The 20,639-nt window shown below is 42.3% G+C and overlaps 1 protein-coding gene and 1 non-coding gene across 5 annotated transcripts in view; both read left to right on the top strand.

The window, feature by feature from the left end:
• CTPS2 (CTP synthase 2) overlaps positions 1-20,639 on the top strand; it is a 130,587-nt gene that overhangs the window by 4,592 nt on the left and 105,356 nt on the right. For all 4 annotated transcript variants that reach the window (XM_059050840.2, XM_067024006.1, XM_059050843.2 and 1 more), the window contains exons 2-6: positions 3,116-3,320; positions 9,078-9,248; positions 11,616-11,716; positions 20,066-20,182; positions 20,461-20,544. In XM_059050840.2, the coding sequence (XP_058906823.1) occupies positions 3,155-3,320; positions 9,078-9,248; positions 11,616-11,716; positions 20,066-20,182; positions 20,461-20,544 (639 nt within the window). In that variant the 5' untranslated portion in view covers positions 3,116-3,154. The remainder of the gene's footprint in view (positions 1-3,115; positions 3,321-9,077; positions 9,249-11,615; positions 11,717-20,065; positions 20,183-20,460; positions 20,545-20,639) is intronic.
• LOC131749059 (small nucleolar RNA SNORA70) lies at positions 1,268-1,402 on the top strand. Its single transcript, XR_009333173.1, has one exon. It is a non-coding gene; the product is annotated as a small nucleolar RNA SNORA70 (small nucleolar RNA).

The following is a 20,639-nucleotide window of genomic DNA, read 5'->3' on the forward strand; positions in this document are numbered from 1 at the left end:
GCAGATTCTCAACCACTGCGCCACCAGGGAAACCTAAGCCAGTTGGTTTTGAAAGTAGAGGAAACTACAAAATCAGAATAGGCATTCCTTTGGGGAAGACAGGCAGATAGGATAAGCGGGTAGCTGAAATCATTCCTACCTGATTGCATTTGAGCTTGATATCCGGGTATTTAAAAACATTTGTGAATTACAATAGAAAGTGGGATTTATAGTTATTAGCTTTTGTTAGTTACTCTCTTTTCTTGTAGTTGGGATTTTATATTCATAGTCTTAGTTGGCCGTTTATTTGCCTGTCGGGACCACACGAATAATGCCGTTAAGGCTCACCTTCACGTGCATGGTGAAATGGCAAGGGCAGAAGGCCCCTGCCCAGGCTCAAGGGGAAAACAATAGTTCTCAAAGTAGAGTAGCCCAAGTAGCTCTTGGGGTTCCTGTCTGCCTCTAAAACAAAAGGGTTTGAATCAGACAGCAGCAGGAAAGTCAAATAAAATTTCTTTATGACATCATATTTTCTGTTTTTTTTTTCTGCTTGAATATTTCTGCATGGTGAAATGGATGGGTAAGGAACAGATTCGGTGTTCCACATGCATAGTTAAGGAGGATACATTTATTATTTTTAATAGTGACATTAGTAGCTAACTTTTACTAAGTTCTTACTGTATGTTAATATAGGGGTCAGTTTTGACCCCCTCTAAGCCAGGTATCAGCAAACATTTTCTATAAAAGATAGTAAATATTTCAGGCTTTGTGGGCCAGAGGTCTCTGTTTTCCCAGCTACTCAGCTCTGCCATTGTAGCCAGAAAGCCACCAGAGACAATATGTAAATGATATGGGCATGGCTGTGTGTTAATAAAACTTGATTTATGGACACTGAAGTTTGAGTTTCACACAATTTTAATGTGTCATGAAATATTCTTCTTTTGATCTTTTCTCAGTCATTTAAAATGTAAAACATTCTTAGCTTGGCGACCATACAAAAACAGACAGTGGGCCAGATGTGACCTGTGGGCCCTGGTTTCCTGACACCTTAGCTCATTTAATCCTCACAACCATCTGCAAGATTTTTTATTTTATTTTATTTTTAAAATATTTATTTATTTGGCTGCATCGGGTCTTAGTTGCGGCACGTGTGATCTAGTTCCCCGACCAGGGATTGAACCTGGGCCCCCTGCGTTGAGAGCACAGTTGTAACCACTGGAGACCAGGGAAGTCCCAAGATTTTTTAAAATGTTAGCATATTTGAATATTGATTTTAAAAATAGACTGTTTGCAGCCAGTTAAGCCGACTGTGCTCTTTTCCCCATGGGGGCCCAGTGCGTAATGGCTGCAAACAGCAGCCTCCTCGGTAGTGTATACAGCCTGTTGCCTGTATGGGTTGCCCTAAGGGACCTTGGAGACAGACCTTTCCAGTGGACATTAATGACTGGCATGCTGTCCCCAGTCTAGGCTCCAGACAGGTATGCGTGGTGCCTTTGGAGAGCCCCAGGGCACAGTGGCCAGGGTCCACATTGGCCAGGTCATAATGTCCATCCGCACCAAGCTGCAGAACAAGGAGCATGTGATTGAGGCCCTCCGCAGGGCCAAGTTCAAGTTCCCTGGCCGCCAGAAGATCCACATTTCCAAGAAGTGGGGATTTACTAAGTTTAATGCAGATGAGTTTGAAAACATGGTGGCAGAAAAGCGGCTCATCCCAGATGGCTGTGGGGTCAAGTACATCCCTTATCGTGGCCCCTTCGACAAATGGCGGGCCCGGTACTCGTGAGAGCCTTGGCGCTGCCCCCTCCCTACCCATGCCCACCAATAAACTCTACTTTCTTGTCCCTGTTAAAAAAAAAAATAGACTTTTGATTTTATTTTTTTAAATTAAAAAAAAATTTATTTTTGGCTGCGTTGGGTCTTCGTTGCTGCGCGTGGACTTTCTCTAGTTGGGGCGAGCGGGGGCTGCTCTTTGTTGCGGTGCGCGGGCTTCTCATTGCGGTGGATTCTCTTGTTGCGGAGCACGGGCTGTAGGCGTGTGGGCTTCAGCAATTGTGGCATGCAGGCTCAGTAGTTGTGACTTGCGGGCTCTAGAGCACAGGCTCAGTAATTGTGGTGCATGGGCTTAGTTGCTCAGCGGCATGTGGGATCTTCCCGGACCAGGGATTGAACTCGTGTACCGTTCATTGGCAGGTGGATTCTTAACCACTGCAGCACGAGGGAAGTCCCCCCAAATAGGCTATTTTTAGAGCAGTTTTAGGTTCACAGCAAAACTGAGCAGAAAGTACTGAGTTTCCATACACCCACTGCCCCATGCCCACAGCGTTCCTCATTATTAACATCCTGAACCAGACAGATACATTTGTTACAGTCAGTGAAGCTACACATCATTATTATTCCAAGTCCATAGGTTACATTAGAGTTCACTCTTGGTGTTATACATTCTGTGAGTTTGGACAAATGTATAATGACCTGTATCCGCCATTATAGAATCATACAGAATAGTTTCACTGCCCTAAAAATACCCTGTGCTGCACCTCCCCCACTAACCTCTGAAAACCAGTGATCATTTTACTGTCTTCATGGTTTTGTCTTTTCCACAATGTCATACGGTTGGGATCATGCAGTATGTGCCTTTTCAGATGGGCTTCTTTCACTTAGTAACACGCACTTAAGTTTCCTCCATGTCTTTTCATGGATTGGTAGCTCATTTCTTTTTAGTGCTGAATAATATTCCAAGGGATCGGTACTTTTTATTCCATTTCACAGATGAAGAAACATCTGTGAAAGGATTAGTAACTCGCCCAGGCATAGCTTGTACAGATCTGACTCCAGAGCCTGATCTCTTAAAAATTTTACCATGCTTCTGAATCCCAGAGAATTTTGGCCTCTTATGATGAAGTTTGTCACACGACAGAGTTGGGGTAAATGTAAAATCAAGGTAATGGAGCCAGAGATTTTGCTGTATCCAGAGCTTCCTGCATGTCGACAAGAAAGAAAAACCTAGACGATAAGACTTTGTTTCAAATACTTAGAAAAAGTGCCGTGTGCTTCTGAAATTCTGGTCCAACATGCTCTCCCCTTTACTGGTTTAAGAACATGTTTCTCTTCCCTGACCCTTAATTTCATTACCTTTCAGATTCTACCTGGGTGCTGGCACTCAGCCACTCCTCTGCCAATGAAGTACATCTTGGTCACTGGTGGGGTCATCTCGGGCATCGGTAAAGGGATCATAGCAAGCAGCATTGGGACGATTCTAAAATCATGTGGACTCCGAGTTACTGCCATCAAAATCGACCCCTATATAAACATCGATGCGGGCACTTTTTCACCTTATGAGCACGGTATGAGGGAGGACCACTTCCCCCCTATAAAGCACTGGGTTAAATTGAAGTTCTTTCTTGTATTTTGGGTAATTTCTTTAGGATAGAGTTCCAGAAGTAGAGCTGCTGGGTCATACGTTTTGGATCTGTGAATGTTCTTATGGTTCTTGATACATTTTTCCGATTGCTGATGACATTCTAAATTAGTCCACCCTTTTGGAAAACAGTGTGTGAGTATAGGATACCATTCTCACTGTACCTTTTGTAGCATGGATTATGTTTTGTTTTATTTTTTCATAAAGGTAATATATTTCTCAACATTTCATTGTTAAGAGAAAAACTCAGACAATATAGAATATATTGACAATATAGAATGACCTGAAGAAAATAAAAATCGTCCATTTCTCACCACTTGGAATAATTATTGTTAATGTTGAAATTTTGGTGTATATACTAATTATTTTTATTTATTTATTTATTATTATTTTTGGGGCCATGCCGCGCAGCATGTAGGATCTTAGTTCCCTGACCAGAGGTCAAACCTGTGCCCCCTGCAGTGGAAGCGCAGAGTCCTAACCACTGGACCGCCAGGGAATGCCCTATACTAATTATCTTAGAAAAGGCACTAGCCCTTATATACTTTCTTCTTAAACTTTTTACATACAAGCAAGAAAGGGTATAAATCATAAGTACCAGTAGATGAAATGAACATAATGTGTAATCAGCCTCCAGCTCAAGAAACAGAAACCCCCTTTACGCCCCTTCCTGTCTCTCCCCATCTGAAACGACCAGGGAAACCATTATCCTGTCTTCTAACATTATAGATCAGTTTTGCTTATTTCTGAACTTTAAATGAACTGAATCTTAGTCATACTATTTTTTAAATTGAAGTATAGTTGATTTACAATGTTTCAGGTGTACAGCAAAGTGATTCAGTTATACATATATATATTCTTTTTCAGATTCCTTTCCATTATAGGTTATTACAAGATATTGAATATAGTTCCCTATTCTATACAGTAGGTCCTTGTTGTTTATCTATTTTATATATAGTAGTAGGTATCTCTTAATCCTAAATTCCCAATTTATCTCTCCCCTAGTCACACTATTTTTCAATCTAATTTTAAAACTTAATCTACTGTAGACATTTTAATAGATTCTATACTTCTAAAGGCTGCACCGAATCTATACAATAATAGGAAATCATTTCCAATTTATTGATATTATAAACAACACTGTGAAGGGAAACTTTAAAATTTATTTTGTTATTTTTATTTTTTTTTTGTTTTCTAAAATTTATTTATTTATTTATTCATTTTTTTTTTTTTGCGGTATGCGGGCCTCTCACTGTTGTGGCCTCTCCCGTTGCGGAGCACAGGCTCCGGATGCGCAGGCCTAGTGGCCATGGCTCACGGGCTTAGTTGCTCCACGGCATGTGGGATCTTCCCGGACCAGGGCACGAACCCGTGTCTCCTGCATCGGCAGGCGGATTCTCAACCACTGCGCCACCAGGGAAGCCCTAAAATTTATTTTTTTAACATAAATACCTAGGTACAGAATTTCTGATTTGGTGGGTAGGTATGTTTTTCAGGTTTTTCAGTTTTCATTATACCTTTGCTGAATATTATTCTTTTTAAACTTTACTAACCTGAGAGTACACCAAACAACCAAAAAAAGGGATAACCAGGGATCGAACCTGTGCCCCCTGCAGTGGAAGCGTGGAGCTCTAACCACTGGACCGGCAGAGAATTCCTGGGTATCTCATTATGTTAATTTAGAGTTCTTTGATTTTCATTTTGTCGGTGGAATGGCTTATTCAAGTCTATGGTAGATTGTATATTTGTTTGAAACTATCACCCAGCTTCCTGGGCGGAGTAAATTTCCCTGCTCCACTGACTTTGGCCTTTGGTCATGTAGGATGGTTAACTCTTCCTGGTTTGTTTGGAACTTTCCTGGTTTTGAAACTGAAAGTCCTGAATCCTGGGAACCCTTTTAGTCCTGGGCAAACCAGAGAGGTCAGTCACCTTATTGGGCCACGTGATTTGTTTTGCTCTGTGGGATATTAGTGAATATGAAATACGCCTTGTTGAAGCAGAACTTTTCAATGCAATGGCATAATTTGGCTCAGTCTCTGTCGTCTTTCTGCCCTCTGCTGTGAGAGCTGCATGCCCCATATAGGGATTTCTCCTTCAACCCGGGTCCTGGAGTAAGAAGGCACAGGGTAGACTCACAGCTGACCCACAACCCCTACGTAACAAGAGGGAGAAATCAGTAAATATTTTATAAGTTGCTGAGATTTTAGGCTTGTTTGGTAGGCAGCAGAATTGACTAACGCCATGTGTTATGCCAATTTTCCTTTGGATTTTGAAAAATGATTTTCAAGAATACTTTGTGCAGATTATATTAACCTGTACTTACCACATGTATATATTTTTACTCTGTTTGCAATTTGTCTTAATATTACTTCTGCTGCTGATAAATTTCATTTTACCATTTGTGTGACTAAATGTATCAGCTGTTTCCTTTATGGTTTCTGCCTTCGATGTCACCTGTAAGCTTCTAGGTCCCAGGAATATTTAAATATTCATCTGTATTTTCTTCTGGCCCTTTTAGAGTTTCATTTGGTTTTACTTTATTTTTTTTCTTCCAGTTTTATTGAGGTATAGTTGAAATACAGCACTGTATAAGTTTAAGGTGTACAGCATAATGATTTGACTTACATACATTATGAAATGATTATCACAATAAGTTTAGTTGAACATCCATCATCTCACACAGATGCAGCATTAATGAAATAGAAAAAAATTGTTTCCCTTGTGATGAAAACTCTTAGGATGTACTCCCTTAACTTTCATGTATCACACGCAGCAGTGTTAATTATATTTATCATGCTGTACATTACATCCCTGGTACTTACTTATCTTATAACTGGAAGTTTGTACCTTTTGACCACCTTCCTCCAATTCCCCTCACCCCACCCCTCTCCTCTGGTAACCACAAATCTGATCTCTTTTTCTATCAGTTTGCTTTTGAAGTATAATTGACCTACAACACTGTGTTCCTGGTGCACAATATAGTGATTTGATATTTCTGTACATTTTTAAATGATCACCACCATTTGCTTTTACTTTAATATTGTTAATACATCTGGAATTTAATTTAGTGGGAGATGAGGATGTAACATACTTTTTTCTCTAAATTTTTTCCTGATTAGCCACTATTCCTAATTGCAATTATCAAAGATTGCATCCTTTCTCCACTGACTTGAAATACCACCTTTCAGTATATACTAAATTTCTGTCTTTGTATTTTGGTCTGTTCTAGATCTCTTTGTTTATTCCTGCCTACCATTTTAATAGCTGCAACTTTTTATTATCAGGACTTTTCTCATTATTCCTTCTCTCCTTTTTTAAACCTCAAAATGTTAGTTGTCTTCAAGATTAACTTCAGAGTCCTTTTATCAAAGTTTATGAGAAATCACTCTTTAAATTTATGAATTAATTTGGGGAAGAATTAAACACTGAAAATATTGACTGGCCTATTCAGGAACTGTATAAGTGGCTTTCATTTTATCCATACCTTCTTTTATGTCTCCGAAGTAAAGTTTTAAAGTTTTCTTCATATAGGTCCTACACATTTCTTTGAAGTTTATTTCTGTGTATTTTACCTACTTTGATTTGTAATGATATCTTTGGGTTTTTTAGTCATGTATTCAATTCCTTTATGTAATAGGGACTTTTTGGGGTATTTTGGTTTTGTGTAGTATTTGTTCATGTTATTCCATATTTGTATATACTGAAATATATAAATATATACACATTTTTTTTGAATTTTATTTTATTTATTTTTTTAACATATATATATATATTTTTTGTGTGTGTGTATGTGTGTGTGTGTGTGTGTGTGTGTGTGTGTGTGTGGTACGCGGGCCTCTCACTGTTGTGGCCTCTCCCGTTGCGGAGCACAGGCTCTGGACGCGCAGGCTCAGCGGCCATGGCTCACGGGCCCAGCCACTCCGCGGCATGTGGGATGTGGGATCCTCCCGGACCGGGGCACGAACCCGTGTCCCTTCCATCGGCAGGCGGATTCTCAACCACTACGCCCCCAGGGAAGCCCCACATATATATTTTAAAATTCCTTTACTCACTGTTATTTTTTAAGGGCTTTTATTTTTATTTATTTTTCATGTGTTTTGTTTTGGTAATCACACCTGTTTTTCTTCCAAATTAACTTTAGTTTCACTGTCAAGTTAAAAAAAAATCTGTTGGCATTTTTATTATAATTGCATTAAATTAAAAAAAATGTTTTTGAAGACATGATCTACAGCTTTTCTTTTTCTTCTTGGAACATAATAGAAATCTAAAATTTTAAAATTTAGGAATCTAAAATTTCAAGACCTTTGCCATATACCTGGAGTATTGCCAAACTGGATTTGGCCTGAATTAACTAGGGAGATTTCAGAGATCTTCCCCTACTTGGCAGAAGTTAAGATGATCAAAGTACAAAGACTTTTCCATGGATTGGCAATTCCTGCTAAACATGAGAAAGTAGAATTTGAACTGGAAATGGAATTTGGGAAACACGAAAATATTGCAATTTCATCATTTTGCTCTTTTGCCCTTAAAGTTAGAGATCTTTCTGATCACACTTAGGTACCTTATGAGGGAGACATAAATGAGACTATAAAAGGCTTCTGATTAGGTTCAGAAGCTAGCCAACCTTCTTTTTATGCTGTGAACATCTAGCTATAGAAGTAAATGATAGAATTTCCTTAATCAGGGAGAGGTTCAGTTCTGACAAGGTGGCTTTAGGACACTGGACTCCCAATCAATGCCCTCAAGTAACACTGGAGACCCAGAGGCATGCCTAGTAGTCAACACAGTTGCTGGTCGTGTGATTAAGTCTTCATCTATACACATTTTTTAAAAATTACTTAATTAATTACTTAAAATTTTTTTTTTGGCTGTGTTGGGTCTTCATTGTTGCCCACAGGCTTTCTCTAGTTGTGGTGAGCAGGGGCTACTCTTCATTGTGGCCCGCGGGCTTCTCACTGTGGTGGCTTCTCTTGTTGCAGAGCTTGGGCTCTAAGCACACGGGCTTCGGTAGTTGTGGCGCGGGGGCTTCAGTAGTTGTGGCATGTGGGCTTAGTTGCTCTGTGGCATGTGAAATCTTCCCGGACCAGGGCTCGAACCTGTGTCCCCTGCCAATGCAGGGGATTCTTAACCACTGCGCCACCAGGGAAGTCCCAAGTCTTCATCTGTATCCTTCTTCACAGTGCTGTTGTGCAGGTGGCTTATTGCTCACTTTCTTTTTGGCCTCAGTTTCACCAAGTCGCCCCGTGGGCTAGTGGAGGCCCTTCTTTTCATCTACTGTCTGTTTAATAGTGACTTTACCCAAGACTGGAATCAATGAAAATTTTCTTACGCCAATTTCAGAGTCCGGGATACTGATGCTTTGAAGTCAATTGCTATTTGTTTTAAAAATTGCTGTTTTAAAGTCCCTTTTTTATGTGGTACATGATGAGTTTGGAAAAGCTAAATCTTGAGGACAGAATTTCAGTAAGCATTTAAAACTACCATAATAGAATACCAGAATTTTTCTAATGCACTTTAATGGATAGAATCGAATTGCTAAATTTTCCCATCGAAATATGGAAATGCTGATACACTATGGCTTATAAATAAAACTTTTACCAGCTCTTTAATATATTGTGCTCATCTTTGCAAAATAATCTACTGGAAGCAAATTTTTAATTTTTACATTGCCTTTTTATCCCAGGTGAAGTGTTTGTCTTAAACGATGGTGGAGAAGTTGATTTAGACCTTGGAAATTATGAAAGGTTCTTGGATATTAATCTTTATAAAGATAACAACATCACCACTGGGAAGATATATCAACATGTGATCAATAAAGAGAGGCGTGGCGATTACCTGGGGAAAACAGTACAAGGTATTATATTCCACAAACATTAGGGGGCCCTGTGTGCTGAGCACTCACCCTGCTCAAAATAGACCTGAAGATGAGGGGGTCCCTGTGCTCTACAAACTCCAATCCTTTTCAAGTCTCTGTTTTCTCCTCCTTTTATTTCCTTCTTTTTTTTTTTCCTCCAATTTTATTGAGCTATAATTGACATACAGCAGTGTTTAAGTTTAGGGTGTACAGAATAATGATTTCACTTACATACATCATGGAGTGATGACCGCAGTAAGTTTAGTGAACATCCATCATCTCTGATAGATGCAAAATTAAAGAAATAGACAAAAATGTTTCCCTTGTGATGAAAACTCTTAGGATTTACTCTCAACAACTTTCGTATATAACATAGAGCAGTGTTAATTATATTTATCATGGTGTGTATTACATCCCTAGTACTTATTTATCTTATGACTGGAAGTTTGTACCTTTTGACTACCTTCATCCAGTCCCCCCGCCCCATAACCACAAATCTGATCTGTCTTTTTTATGAGTTTCTTTTTGAAGTATAACTGACCTGTAACACTATGTTAGTTCCTGTTACACAACATAGTGGTTTGATGTTTTTATACATTTCAAAACACCACGATGTCACCATACAAACTTTTACTTTTCATTTTCCTCAAAGGTTTCAAGTTCATCCTCCATATTCCTGATTGTATTTTCATCAGTCTTTTTTTTTTTTTTTTAACTAATGTCATTGTTTTCTTTAGTCCATGTATCTGTCCTCTTTCTCTTTCTCTCTTTAGTTTTTATTTATAAAATCCATGGGGAACCATTTATTCATCACAAATCTGATTGGGGTATAGATTTATTTTGGTTTGTTTTTGTCTGTCCTTTATTTAATATGTTCGTTTTCTACTTCTTTCTTGTATCTTTGCATGGATGATGATTACTCCCCTTTGAAAAAGAACAGTGATGGGGGGTGACGTGGTCGGGGTGCGGGGATTGAACTGGAGGGCAGCATGATATGACCCTTTTTTCACCAACCCTTTTCATGGGGGGTATGATTCTTATTCTCTTTTGTCCTCGAAGAGAGACCCGCAGGCCACCCTCTGCCCCACCCCCCGCTTGTATTCATAAGTTCCTACGTGGTAGAGTAAAGGTGCTAATTCCCCATCCCCTTTAAATCACCTTCATGTTGGAAAGCAGCTGAGAAGTAGATAAAGAAGTTGGACAGAGGGAGATCAAAAGATCAGCTATGTTACTGCTGACACTGGACGGTGTGGTTTAGATCTTAGCTACAATTGTACTTTCTAATAGTTTTCCCCCAAGTGTAGGTATTGGGAACACCCGCGGGAGGGGGAGTTGCTGCCTCATACCTGCCACGTCCCAAACCTGGGGAGAGGGCAAGGCCCCAGACCTGGGCCTCGACCCCTGATCCCTGCGCTGCCCACGTGGAGGCAGAGCCGGACCTACTCCGCCCTCCCAGAAAGGGGTGGGGCTGGGCAAGCGCGGTGGGTCGTTCCAAACGCACCAATCAGAGACGACTTCCTCCCGCCTCGCGAGAGCACGGGGCTCAGGGAGCTGCAGGTGCCGGTGGAGCAGATGACAGACGTGTCTGCGTCAGCTTCCCAGAGGCCAACAGTCCTGCTTTGTACATCACATTAGGTTAGTTGGTTGCATCTTTTTGTCTCTTCGGCTGAAATTAGCGGCTTCAGGCCTCTGGTCAGGCATGCAGGCCTCGTCTACACCCTCTGAGTGACCCTTCCACACAGGCTGGCGAGTTGCCAGGGTCTGCAGGGCTGGGCCACTCTGAGACCTTCTTCCCCTTGGAGTCCAGTATTCAGCACCCTTGGCAGCCCTCCTTGCACAGCTTTTAGTTGGCATTATAGGTGTTTTCTTTTTTTTTTTCTTTTTTTTTTTTTTTGTGATACGCGGGCCTCTCACTGTTGTGGCCTCTCCCGTTGCGGAGCACAGGCTCCGGACGCGCAGGCTCAGCGGCCATGGCTCACGGGCCCAGCCGCTCCGCGGCATGTGGGATCTTCCCGGACCGGGGCACGAACCCGTGTCCCCTGCATCGGCAGGCGGATTCTCAACCACTGCGCCACCAGGGAAGCCCTATAGGTGTTTTCTATAGATAGCATCAAAGATGGCATTTCTTCTCTCTCTCTGTGGCTGGTCGATTTCAAGAGAAATGGCATAACATTTAAATGACTAAACCTATGTTGCGTCTATGGTATTAATTTCAGTGAGATGGATAATAATGTGAGGACTGTAGCTTGTCTAATTTGCCAGGTGGCTTTCAGGTTATTTGGGAGGTCTAAAGACACTAATACATTCATTTCTCATGACCATGACCATGAAATAAGCTTTTGTGCTAATTATTACTTCTTTCTACAGTTGTCCCTCACATTACTGATGCCGTCCAGGAGTGGGTTATGAATCAAGCCATGGTGCCTGTGGATGGTCATAAGGAAGAGCCCCAAATATGTGTTATTGAGGCAAGCATGGAACTTTTTAAAAAAATAATTTTATATCCTTATGGGTTTTTAAGCAGCTGATCTTCATTCGTGCAACAGATATGTGTAGACGGCCTCATGTGTGCTGGACACTGGCCTAGGAGGTGGGATTACAGCAGGGAGCGACATAGATGGTCCCTGCTTTTGTGATCACAAGTCAGTGGGCAAGATTGGCTTAAACTGGTTGATTACTCCTGGGGTGGGTGTGCAGCAGTCTGCAAGTGAGGACTGATCAGTCACAGGATGCATCCTACTGAGTGCTGTTTGCAAAGTGCTTTGGACCTAGAGAGAGACCAAGTTAGGGAAGTCCGACTGCAGAGGTGATCTGGAGGTGAGAAGTGAGTACTAGCTGTTTAAAGAAAGAGCTTAGTATTTGTACTTGCCACTTGTTCACTGCTTCCCTTCCCCTCAATGTGCAGAATGAGAATAACATTCAGGTACTCCTTATCTAAAGGTCAGTTGACCTAATTGCCAGGCAGGACAGCAGAATAATGAACATTTTGGTTCCTAGAGGCAGTCTCCCCAAGTTCACATTTCTGCCCTCACCCCCAAGTGGTGTATGGCTTAGTGGTTGAGAGTCTGGAGCCAGACTGCTTGGGTTCACAGCCTAGCTGGTTGACTTACCAGCTGGGTGACCTTGGACAAGTTTGCTTAACTACTCTGTGCCTCAATTTATTCATCTACCAAGTGGGGATAATGTTTTGAGGATTAAATAAGCCAATACGTTTAGTGCTTAGATTGTGTCGGGTCTATACTAAGTGCTTGAAAATTATTAACCGTTGTTAAGATGCTTGTATGACTTGGCAAGTTACTTTTCAAAGTGTCAATGTACTCATCTATTACAATATGATAGTGTAATGTTGTAATAGCAAGATAATAATAACAGGGTTGTTGCAAGAATTAAGTATAATAATGTAAAAAGCACTTGGCCGTGTCTGGCATTTAGGAGGTGTTCAATAAACATGTTAGCTGCTATTATTGTCATCGTTATCAGTGTTTGCAAATAGATATTATGCTACCCACAAGATCCATTTTGTTAATAGTAGAGCTGATAATCTTAACGTAAATGTGCTGTACTATCATATATTGATTATATATTTTGCTAGCATAATGGTATGGTTGATAAATTTAATGTAAATGTATAAGTGTGCTATATAAAATTTTCTCTCCCTTTGTATTTCTTCCTTCACAATTTACAAGGAAAGAGAGGATGCTTCCTTTATAATTTTTAAAAATCAGAGTATAATATAAACACAGAAAAGTGCACATATCACACATGTATAGCTTGATGAAGTTTTATAAACTGACATGCGTGCATAACTAGGCTTGCTTCCTTTAAAAAATTTAATATCTAATACAGTGAATAGTTTGCAAACAAATCGAGGCAACGCTAAAGACAAATAGTGTGAGAAAGGAGAAAGGCAGGTAAAAGTGTCAGGAGAATAACATCTGATGAGAACAAAGATGTAAACCGGGGCATAGCTTGACTCTACGGTGAAGGAGACTTGCACGGTCACTCTCTTTATTGATTTTCAGTTTTTAGGACCCATCTCCAGGATGAATTAGAGAAACCTTAAAAGCAGGAATGTGTCATCAACTTTGAAAAGAGGGATGGTGAGGTGGAGGGGGTGGAGGAGTGCTGGAGGGGAAGGAGGGAGGACAGAACCTCATTTTACACTGCGAGGGTCTACAGATACTGTTCGTATTTGGCTGAAAAAGAAGCAAAAGTATCTCAGGTTAGGAAAGTAACCAGTAGAATTAACAATTGAGATTGGTATCTGGGGATGGGGGTACCAGAGGGCTGCATCCTCATCTGTCACAGCAGGAAGTACACCTACGTTCATTAGAGCGTGTCTGAAATAGCTAAGTTGAGGAAGAACTGAGATGGATGAACCCTGGTTGAGAGATATGGAGGTAACTACCAGAAGAAATCCCAACAAAGAAGTTAAAGCGCTTGCCGGGCTTCCCTGGTGGCGCAGTGGTTAAGAATCCGCCTGCCTGGGGCTTCCGTGGTGGCGCAGTGGTTGAGAGTCCACCTGCCGTTGCAGGGGACACGGGTTCGTGCCCCGGTCCGGGAAGATCGCACGTGCTGTGGAGTGGCTGGGCCCGTGAGCCGTGGCCGCTGAGCCTGCGCGTCCGGAGCCTGTGCTCCGCAATGGGAGAGGCCACAACACTGAGAGGCCCGCGTACAGAGAAAAAAAAAAAAAAAAAAAAAGAATCCGCCTGCCAGTGCAGGGGACATGGGTTCGAACCCTGGTCCGGGAAGATTCCACATGCTGCGGAGCAGCTAAGCCCATGCACCACAACTACTGAGCTTGCGCTCTAGAGCCCGCGAGCCACGACTACTGAGCCTGCGAGCCACAACTACTGAAGCCCATGCTCCTAGAGCCCGTGCTCCACAACAAGAGAAGTCACCTCAGTGAGAAGCCTGCACACGGCAACGAAGAGGAGCCCCTGCTCCCCGCAACTAGAGAAAGCCCGCACGCAGCAAGGAAGACCCAACACAGCCAAAAATAAGTAAACAAGTAAATAAAAAAATAAAGCGCTTGCCTTGGGGAATCAGACTTGGGAGACGGAAGAGTGGGGTAGGGAACTCTTAATTTTTTTTTTTTTTTTTTTCTGTACGCGGGCCTCTCACTGTTGTGGTCTCTCCCGTTGCGGAGCACAGACTCCGGACGCGCAGGCTCAGCGGCCATGGCTCACGGGCCCAGCCGCCCGGTGGCATGTGGGATCTTCCCGCACCGGGGCACGACCCCGCGTCCCCTGCATCGGCAGGCGGACTCTCAACCACTGTGCCACCGGGGAAGCCCTCTTGCTTTTTATTGTAAGCTCTGCTGTACAATTTGGTTTTTAACCATGTGCATACATTATTTTATTTTTTGAAAAAAAAACTTATTAATGGCAACTTGAAGGTGCCATTTAGCAATTTCAAAATGTTAAAGATCAGCCCAAGACTGATTTTATTCAAGCCCAGCAAAGGGTCGGACAAGCCCTCACACCTTTGGTTTACAGTGGTTATTTGTTGCAGAGTACCACCTTGTCCAATGTGGTATCCAAACTGAGATGTGCTGTGAGTTTAAAATATAACTGGGCTTCAAAGACTTAGTATGAAAAAAAAAGAATGTAAAGTGCCTCATAATTTTAAAAAAATTGGTGATGTTGAAATGATAATATTTTCGATATACTCTGCTACATAAAATATAGTGTTAAAATTAATTTCTCCAGTTTAATTTTGCTTTTTTCCCATTTATTTATTTGTTTATTTGTTTATTTATTTTATTATTTTTGGCTGTGTTGGGTCTTTGTTGATGCATATGGGCTTTCTCCAGTTGCAGCGAGCAGGGGCTATTCTTCGTTGCGGTGCGCGGGCTTCTCATCGTAGTGGCTTCTCTTGTTGTGGAGCACGGGCTCTTGGCACGGAGCACGGGCTCTTGGCGCGCAGGCTTCAGTAGTTGTTGCACGCGAGCTCAGTAGTTGTGGCTCGCGGGCTCTAGAGCGCAGGCTCAGTAGTTTTGGCGCACAGGCTTAGTTGCTCTGTGGCATGTGGGATCTTCCCAGACCAGGGCTTGAACTTGTGTCCCCTGAATTGGCGGGCGGATTCTTTTTTTAAAAAATTTTATATTTTTTAACATCTTTATTGGAGTATAATTGCTTTACAATGGCGTGTTAGTTTCTGCTTTATAACAAAGTGAATCAGCTATACATATACATATATCCCCATATCTCCTCCCTCTTGCTTCTCCCTCCCACCCCTCTAGGTGGTCACAGAGCACTGAGCTGATCTCCCTTTGCTATGCGGCTGCTTCCCACTAGCTATCAATTTTACATTTCATAGTGTATATATGTTCATGCCACTCTCTCACGTCGTCCCAGCTTACCCTTCCCCCACCCCGTGTCCTCAAGTCCATTCTCTACGTCTGCGTCTTTATTCCTGTCCTGCCCCTAGATTCTTCATAACCAGTTTTAAAAAAATTCCATATATATGTGTTAGCATATGGTATTTGTTCTTCTCTTTCTCACTTACTTCACTCTGTGTGACAGACTCTGGGTCCATCCACCTCACTACAAATTGTTCAATTTCGTTTCTTTTTATGGCTGAGTAATATTCCATTGTATATATGTGCCACATCTTCTTTATCCATTCGTCTGTCGATGGACACTTAGGTTGCTTCCATGTCCTGGCTATTGTAAATAGAGCTGCAGTGAACATTGTGGTACATGACTCTTTTTGAATTATGGTTTTCTCAGGGTATATGCCCAGTAGTGGGATTCCTGGGTCATATGGTAGTTCTAATTTTAGTTTTTTAAGGAACCTCCATACTGTTCTCCGTAGAGGCTGTATCAATTTACATTCCCACCAAGAGTGCAAGAAGGTTCACTTTTCTTCACACCCTCTCCAGCATTTATTATGTGTAGATTTTTTTTTTATGTGTAGATTTTTTGATGATGGCCATTCTGACTGGTGTGAGGTGATACCTCATTGTAGTTTTGATTTGCATTTCTCTAATGATTAGTGATGTTGAGCATTCTTTCATGTGTTTGTTGGCAATCTGTATATCTTCTTCAGAGAAATGTCTCTTTAGGTCTTCTGCCCATTTTTGGATTGGGTTGTATTTTTTTTTGTTACTGAGCTGCATGAGCTGCTTGTAAATTTTGGAGATTAATCCTTTGTCAGTTGCTTCATTTGCAAATATTTTCTCCCATTCTGAGGGTTGTCTTTTTGTCTTGTTTATGGTTTCTTTTGCTGTGCAAAAGCTTTTAAGTTTCATTAGGTCCCATTTGTTTATTTTTATTTTTATTTCCATTTCTCTAGGAGGTGAGTCAAAAAGGATCTTGCTGTGATTTATGTCATAGAGTCTTCTGCCTATGTTTTCCTCTAAGAGTTTTATATTGTCTGGCAGGCGGATTCTTAACCACTGCGCCACCAGGGAAGTCCCTATAATGTGAATTGATGACCATCATAAATTTAGTCAACATCCATCATCTCATAGTTACAAAGTTTTTCTTTTCTTGTGATGAGAACTTTTAAGAGTTACTCTGTCAGCAACTTTCAGAGAAAGATTCCTTTCCTTAAAGGCAAAATGGACATTGCACATCTCATAAATTTGTTTGACTGCTGCTTCAGTTTCGGCTTTGGATAGATCTTAACATGTTGTTATGGGTGATATTTTCCCTGTTGTGCGAGGAAAGAATTAACTTAGGACTACTCTAGTAGTAACACTGAAAGTTTCTGATCACAATGACGATAATGGTGAACCAGAGGAGAAATGGGACTTTCCAACTTGGCAGAGAGGGTGCAGTGGGGGTGGAAGCAGATAACGTTTAAAGCTTTTGCTTCGTTTTCCGGATTCCCCGCTTACTCCCAGAATAGCCCCCATCAAAAACCAGGAAATGCGTCCTTATGGTTTAGTTTAAGGGCAGATCTCTTTTCTTCCTACATATTTTCCCCCCATTGGATTCTGGTGTATTATAGTTAGTGAGCACTTACACCCCTCACCCCCTGCCAGTTTCCTGATTTCACGTTTTATTTCTTGGATTTTCATCGTTAAGTTTGTCATTCACTTACAGAATGATCATATATTTCTATCTGTTCCATAGCCAGGAGAATTGAATTTTAATTACGTTTTGTTATCTTAGTTAAAGTTAGTAAAGAATAATTTCTTCTGTAGCAATGACATCCTCAGACTCCTTAGTTTGATTCTGTTGTAATTATGGTAGCAGACTCTAGAACGCTGTGACCTAGGGCTTATATCGAATTTCAAGACTGTTGTGTCCTGTCCTGACCACTAACCTAAACTCCCATTGCTGTGTGCAGGGCTCTGGACTTGTGCCGGAGATACGGCAGGCAAGTTCCTGCCCTCATGGGCCTTACAGCCCAGTGGGGTAGAGAGACAGGAGACAAGGACTCAAATAAAATAGTGGCACCTCGTGCTGTGTCACTAGGAAAGGCAGAGAGACAGGGTGCTTTAGGTGGGTGGGCAGGGTTGGGCTCTCTGGGGGGGACACAGCTCCCCGGGCTGAAGGATAAAAAGGAAGTAAGGTGTAGATGAAGAAGGTGGGTAGGAGGGCCTAAGGGGCGGGAAGGAAGAGCGTGACCCATCTGAGGACCTAAAAGGCCAGTGGGGCTGGAGCACAGAGGTGGAGGCTGGGGGAGTAAGGGGATGGGAAAGGGGCAGGTGGGAGTGGGGCATGAGATGAGATTAGAGATATGTTTCAGGGTCAGATCATGTAGGGCCTTTTGTTGGCTGCCTAAAGGAGTTTAGATTTTATTTTTAGTGAAGCAGTGAGCTGCTGGAGGTTATAAGCATGGGAGAGATGTATTCTGAATTTTGAAAGGTCACTCTGCTGCTGTATATGATAAATGGTTGGTAGGACAGGAGAGGGTGGAAGCTGGGAGGCCATTAAAATTGGGGGCAGCCAACTTTTTCTGTAAAGGGCCAGATAGTAAATATGTTTGGTTTTGCAGGTCACAGAGTCTCTGTCACAGCTACTCCACTCTGCCATTGCAGTGCCCAAGCAGCCTTAGGTGATGTGTGGGTGGGCGTGGCCGTGTGCCAGTATAGCTTCATGTGTGAAAATAGGCAGCAGGCCATCTTAGCCACCCCAGGCTTAGACGATTACCATAATCCCTGCAAAAGATGGTGTTGGCTTGGGCGTCTGGGGTGGTAGCGGTGGAAATAGCAGTGGAGAGATTTGCAAGAATGTTTTGGAGGTACAGCTCACTGGACAGGGTTGGGTGAGGAAAAGGCGGGAATGGAGGATGATTTCCAGACCTCTAGCTTGAACCAGTTAGTGGTAGGAGATGCTGTTGCTGAGATGAGGGAGAAGCCCCCAGACAAACAGGCCCAGGGCTGTGGGGACCAGGAGTTCAGTTTGGGCCGTGGTGAGCTTGAATACTTACTGATCCATCCAAGATGTCACGGACAAGTTGGCTTCAAAGCCCAGCGGTGCTGGGAGGAGAGGTCAGGGCTGCAAGTAGATTTTGGACCCAGTCGAGTAGCTGAAGCCAGGGAAGGTGGTGATTCCTGGGCCTGGGCCCATCATGATCTCTTCTTCCTCAGCATCCAGATCATTCCACTTAGTGCTCGAGTTTTGCTCTTGCTTTATTGTTCTTTAGCTCTGCCTTATTCTCCTCGCTAAATTCCGAGCTTCTCAGCAGCAGGTTGTCTTAAGTTCTTCCCAGCAGCTGATTTAAAGCGTTGAGCATGTAGTAGATGCTCAAATGCTAAAGAATTAATTTAAAAATCCGGGTGATAATCTTTAAGTATTTAAATATGGTGAGGACAAATGTGTTAAGGTGAATTTTATCCTTGTCTAAAGTAAAACGCTTAAGTAACTTTATTGGAAGTACAATGTAAATTAAGTTAACATTTGTCAGAGGATTACACTGTCAGGAATATTCTCGGGGCTTTTGGTACTACTTCTTTCAGAGAGCCAGCATGTTTTAGTATAAGTGATTTAATTCTGGTAGTACCACCATTACAAGGAGACTGCTCAGCTGCATACAGGGGTGTGTGTGTGTGTGTGTGTGTGTGTGTGTGTGTGTTTGTGTGTGTGTGTTCATGAAGCGAGAGAGAGAGAGAGAGAGAGAGAGAGAGAGAGAGAGAGAGAGAGAGAGAGAGAATGCTAACTGTTTTACACTGGGCAGAACCAGATGGCTCTCCCTTTTCTCATATTGTCACCAGATTTGAATTCTCCCTTCCAACGGGACCACTGGTAGAAACTAACTGATCTCACTCCTCTGTGGTGTATATTCTGGATCTTTTTATCTGCTTAGGAACTCCCTTCTCTTTTCTTAAAGTGATCTTTTTTTTTTTTTTTTTTTAAACAAACCGTTTTTTAAAAATATTTATTTATTTATTTTTGGCTGCGTTGGGTCTTCGTTGCTGCACGTGGGCTTTTCCCTAGTTGGGGCAAGCGGGGCTACTCTTCATTGCCGTGCGCGGGCTTCTCACTGTGGTGGCTTCTCTTGTTGCGAAGCATGGGCTTCAGTGGTTGTGACTCGCGGGCTCTAGAGCGCAGGCTCAGTAGTTGTGGTGCACGGGCTTAGGTGCCCCGCGGCATGTGGGATCTTCCCGGACCAGGGCTCAAACCCGTGTCCCCTGCATCGGCAGGCGGATTCTTAACCACTGCGCCACCAGGGAAGTCCCACTTCTTTTCTTAAAAACAATTTTTTTTCAGTCTTGATGAGATGAAGGGTTGACAGCCTATTAGTGATCCCCCATTTTCGGGGGACTTCAGTTCTCACGCTTAGTGTATTAAGAATTGTTCTGTTAGTCTGTTTACCACGGAAGCTATTTGATCTCTTGTGTCTTTTTTTTCCATTCCCAGCTGGGTGGCACCATTGGAGACATTGAAGGAATGCCATTTGTGGAAGCGTTCAGACAATTCCAGTTTAAAGCAAAAAGAGAGAATTTCTGTAATATCCATGTTAGCCTTGTCCCACAGGTGAGCTTTCCAGATAAGTGTATGGTCAGCAACTCCTGCAGGTCTTCCTATGATACTCTGTTTATTCCACTTTTTTTTTTGTTTTGGCCGCACCGTGTGGCATGTGGGATCTTAGTTCCCTGACCAGGGATTGAACCTGCGCCCCCTGCAGTGAAAGTGCCGAGTCAACCACTGGACTGCCAGTCAAGCCCCCTATTCCACACTTTAAACCAGGAAGCCATTCATTATCCAGAAGAGCTAGATGTCTAGTGTACTGACAGTGACCCATTTCTTTTCAGCCCAGTGCTACTGGAGAACAGAAAACCAAACCCACACAAAACAGTGTCCGTGCGCTGAGGGGGTTAGGCCTGTCTCCCGATCTGGTGAGTTAAAGAGAGTGGGTAAGTTTCTTGGAATAGGACCTCCATTTCTTAAACTATAACATCATCTAAGTCCTTCCTAGCTCTCAAATGGTTTC

The sequence above is a fragment of the Kogia breviceps genome, chromosome X (assembly GCF_026419965.1).
Source record: "Kogia breviceps isolate mKogBre1 chromosome X, mKogBre1 haplotype 1, whole genome shotgun sequence".
NCBI classification, from domain to species: domain Eukaryota; kingdom Metazoa; phylum Chordata; class Mammalia; order Artiodactyla; family Physeteridae; genus Kogia; species Kogia breviceps.